Genomic DNA, 2753 nt, shown 5'->3' with positions numbered 1-2753 from the left:
CGACTTTTTTCGACGAGCATAGGCATCGAGAAACTAGAAAAGGGAGACAGAGAGAGAGAGAGAGAGAGAGAGAGAGAGAGAGAGAGAGAGAGAGATCTTTTTTTTACACTTTCTTTCTCTATCTATCTCCTAGATGGTATGGAAATCTCATGTTTTATACACGCACGAGATGACAGTTTTATGAGTGGAAGACAGATTGTAGAGGATATTCAAGAGGATTTGATCGGAGAGATATGCAAGTAAATTATAACGAAAAAATATCGTTGAAAAGATGACGATGGTTTTAATAGATATTATTGAATTCTAAATTGAAAACAAGTGTTTATTATGTATTATATATTTTTTATTCACACGAAAGCATTATAAAGTATTTAATAGCAATCCTAGAAATATTATAGTTTTAGAAATATATATAAATGTCTAGTTAGATTCCAATTGTTCATCATAATACTGGCTATATTAAATGTTTTTTTTTTTTTTTTTTTTTGTAAATTATGGAAGATAGCTATTATAATAAGCGGCAAATATAGTGTTAGACTATGTGGAAGATTTAGATGAAAGTTACGATGAAGATTATGTCGTAGATACAACTTCAGTTGTAGTAGATTCAATAGTAGATGCAGTGGTAGATGGAGAACTAGATGCAGTAGAAGATTCAGAAGTAGATTCAGAAGTAGATTCAGAAGTAGATTCAGTGATAGATTCAGTAGATTGTGCAGTGGTAGATGGAGTACTGGATGCAGTAGAAGATTCAGCGGTAGATGCAGAGGTAGGTTCAGTGGTAGATTCAGCGGAAGAGTCAGTGTTGGATTCATCGGAAAATTCAGTGGTACTTCCAGCGGTAGAGCTAGTAGAAGTACTACTCAAAACTGTTGTTGATTTGGTTTCAGTACTGTCAGATGATGTTGTACTAGTTCCAACACTTTGTGATACTACATTTGTATTTGATTGAACAATAGGTTGAACAGCAGAAGTCGATGATTTGTGATGGAATCTGTGATGAGGTCTGTGATGAAGTCTGTGATGAGGTCTGTGATGAGGTTCATCACGAGACGAATGTGGAAATAGTGAAAATAGTGGAAAAATTCGGAACGGTCTAAATGGTTTACGTTCAGCTGACTTAGATTCAACTGATTTAGATCCACCTGATTCGGATCCATCTGGTTTAGTTTCGGATGGTTCAGGTCTGCCTGATTCAGATCTACCTGGTTGCGAAATTGCCTCATCTGGTAGAATACCAAAATTGAATTCGAATTTCGCTTCTGGTTGAATCCTTTCGGTGCGAACTGGTGAAAGCTGCCGTCTTTGTCGACCAAATCCAACGTTAAATGAGGCATTTTTAGAAATCTGCTTAGTGTAATAAAAGTAATTTTAAATAGGAGTAACTTTTATTTTTATTCTATATGGTACATATTATCTGATATATAATTATTTGATATATAATTATCTGATGATGTAAACTTACCTCAAAAGGATATAGGGACAAGCTTTTTCCAAAGTTGAAATTAAAATCGAATTGTGCCGAGGCACAAGTCACAATGCCAAGTAGGCATATTACGGAAATCTGCATGATTGCTACTCTTCTATACTAATTCTGCTATACTACATCGATCGTAGTATATATACCCTTCTCATGAATGAAAAGTAATTAATTTTGAAGAAGATAAATTTTAATACGTCAATGGATCATTGGACAATAATCAACTATTAAAAATACTTGTTTCGCAATTATTACGAAGCCAAGTCTGCAGAAAGCTATCATTCATGTCAATAATAATGATATCATGTTATGAAAAATGTTCTTTGATGCAATCGTTACAACATATGTTAAATAACTAATTTATTGTTTTCAATTGAACGAGTTAATTTTGAAGAATTAAAAAAATAGATACAAAATAAAATCATTATATTAAAAAATACAAACATTAAAAATATACAATAATTGTATTAAAATTATCACATATATGAAAAAGTAATAAGAATGACATACTATTATTTGATGTTATATTTAAGTATGCGGAAAAGATCATTATTTCTGGAGTACAAATAATGTCATTATTTATCATTCATGCGAGTATCATTGTTATTGGCATAATATATGGTACAACGTCATTAACGTTTGTCAATTGAATAATAAATTGATTTCTATTCATAAACTGCGTATAAATATCTCGCATGAATTTTCAAAATTCGGAAGTGAAATAAGAAACATCCAAGCAACCATGAAGGTAATAGCGTTCTCTCTACTGTGCATTGTGGCTTCTACCACAGCCTTTTCGGTAAGATTTTATAATAATGAAAAAGTAATTATCGAATGTTTTATTGATTGTCTATAAGAAGGCTCTTTTAAAATTATAATTAATATTACAGATAAGTTCTTCTTTCAAAACGAGTGCAGCATTAAAAGGAGGTCCTATCATAAGAAAGATTCCAGGTGCAGGAATAATTGAAGCTATTAAAGAATCACAATCAGGAGGTAATACAGAAATAAAATAAAGAGAAGGTTTATAAATAGATGCGGCTGCAAAAATAAATTTTACTGCTTAGGCGCAGCGGCAAGACCAGGTTCTAATGCAGGATCAAGTGTAGGAGCGGGCGCACCAGCAGGTGCAGGTGCAGGTGCAGGTGCAGGTTCTAATGCAGGAGCAGGTGCAGGAGCAGGTTCTAATGCAGGATCAGGTCCAGCAGCAGGATCAGGTGCAAGAGCAGGTTCTAATCCAAGATCAGGTGTAGGAGCAGGCATAGCAGCAGGT

At 33.7% G+C, this 2753-nt stretch overlaps 2 protein-coding genes across 3 annotated transcripts in view; one reads left to right on the top strand and one right to left on the bottom strand.

Moving 5' to 3' along the window:
* Window positions 1-321: 321 nt before the first annotated feature.
* Window positions 322-1580, bottom strand: LOC122627781 (flocculation protein FLO11-like). Of its 2 annotated transcripts, none has more exons than XM_043809275.1 (2): window positions 1466-1580; window positions 322-1350 (listed from the first exon to the last, which is right to left on the bottom strand). In XM_043809275.1, exons 1-2 carry the CDS (start codon window positions 1568-1570, stop codon window positions 574-576), a joined length of 882 nt encoding a protein of 293 aa, XP_043665210.1. In that variant the 5' UTR covers window positions 1571-1580; the 3' UTR covers window positions 322-573. The 2 variants fall into 2 exon arrangements, with proteins under 2 accessions (XP_043665210.1, XP_043665211.1); XM_043809276.1 differs by having other exon boundaries at window positions 322-1347.
* A 568-nt stretch (window positions 1581-2148) lies between these two features.
* LOC122627488 (fibroin heavy chain-like) overlaps window positions 2149-2753 on the top strand; it is a 1511-nt gene continuing 906 nt past the window's right edge. Inside the window, exons 1-3 of the mRNA XM_043808608.1 lie at window positions 2149-2279; window positions 2371-2476; window positions 2548-2751. Coding sequence (XP_043664543.1) covers window positions 2223-2279; window positions 2371-2476; window positions 2548-2751 — 367 coding nt within the window. The 5' untranslated portion in view covers window positions 2149-2222. The remainder of the gene's footprint in view (window positions 2280-2370; window positions 2477-2547; window positions 2752-2753) is intronic.

This window comes from Vespula pensylvanica, chromosome 3 (assembly GCF_014466175.1).
Source record: "Vespula pensylvanica isolate Volc-1 chromosome 3, ASM1446617v1, whole genome shotgun sequence".
Classification (NCBI taxonomy): Eukaryota; Metazoa; Arthropoda; class Insecta; order Hymenoptera; family Vespidae; genus Vespula; species Vespula pensylvanica.
This window is presented reverse-complemented; position numbering and strand designations above follow the sequence as displayed.

Bases quoted from the DNA above. Each gene is read 5' to 3' on its own strand.
- LOC122627781 (XM_043809275.1), bottom strand. From the start codon at position 1,570: ATGCAGATTTCCGTAATATGCCTACTTGGCATTGTGACTTGTGCCTCG. The intron at 1,351-1,465 runs GTAAGTTTACAT...TATTACACTAAG, and splicing joins TGTCCCTATATCCTTTTGAG to CAGATTTCTAAAAATGCCTC.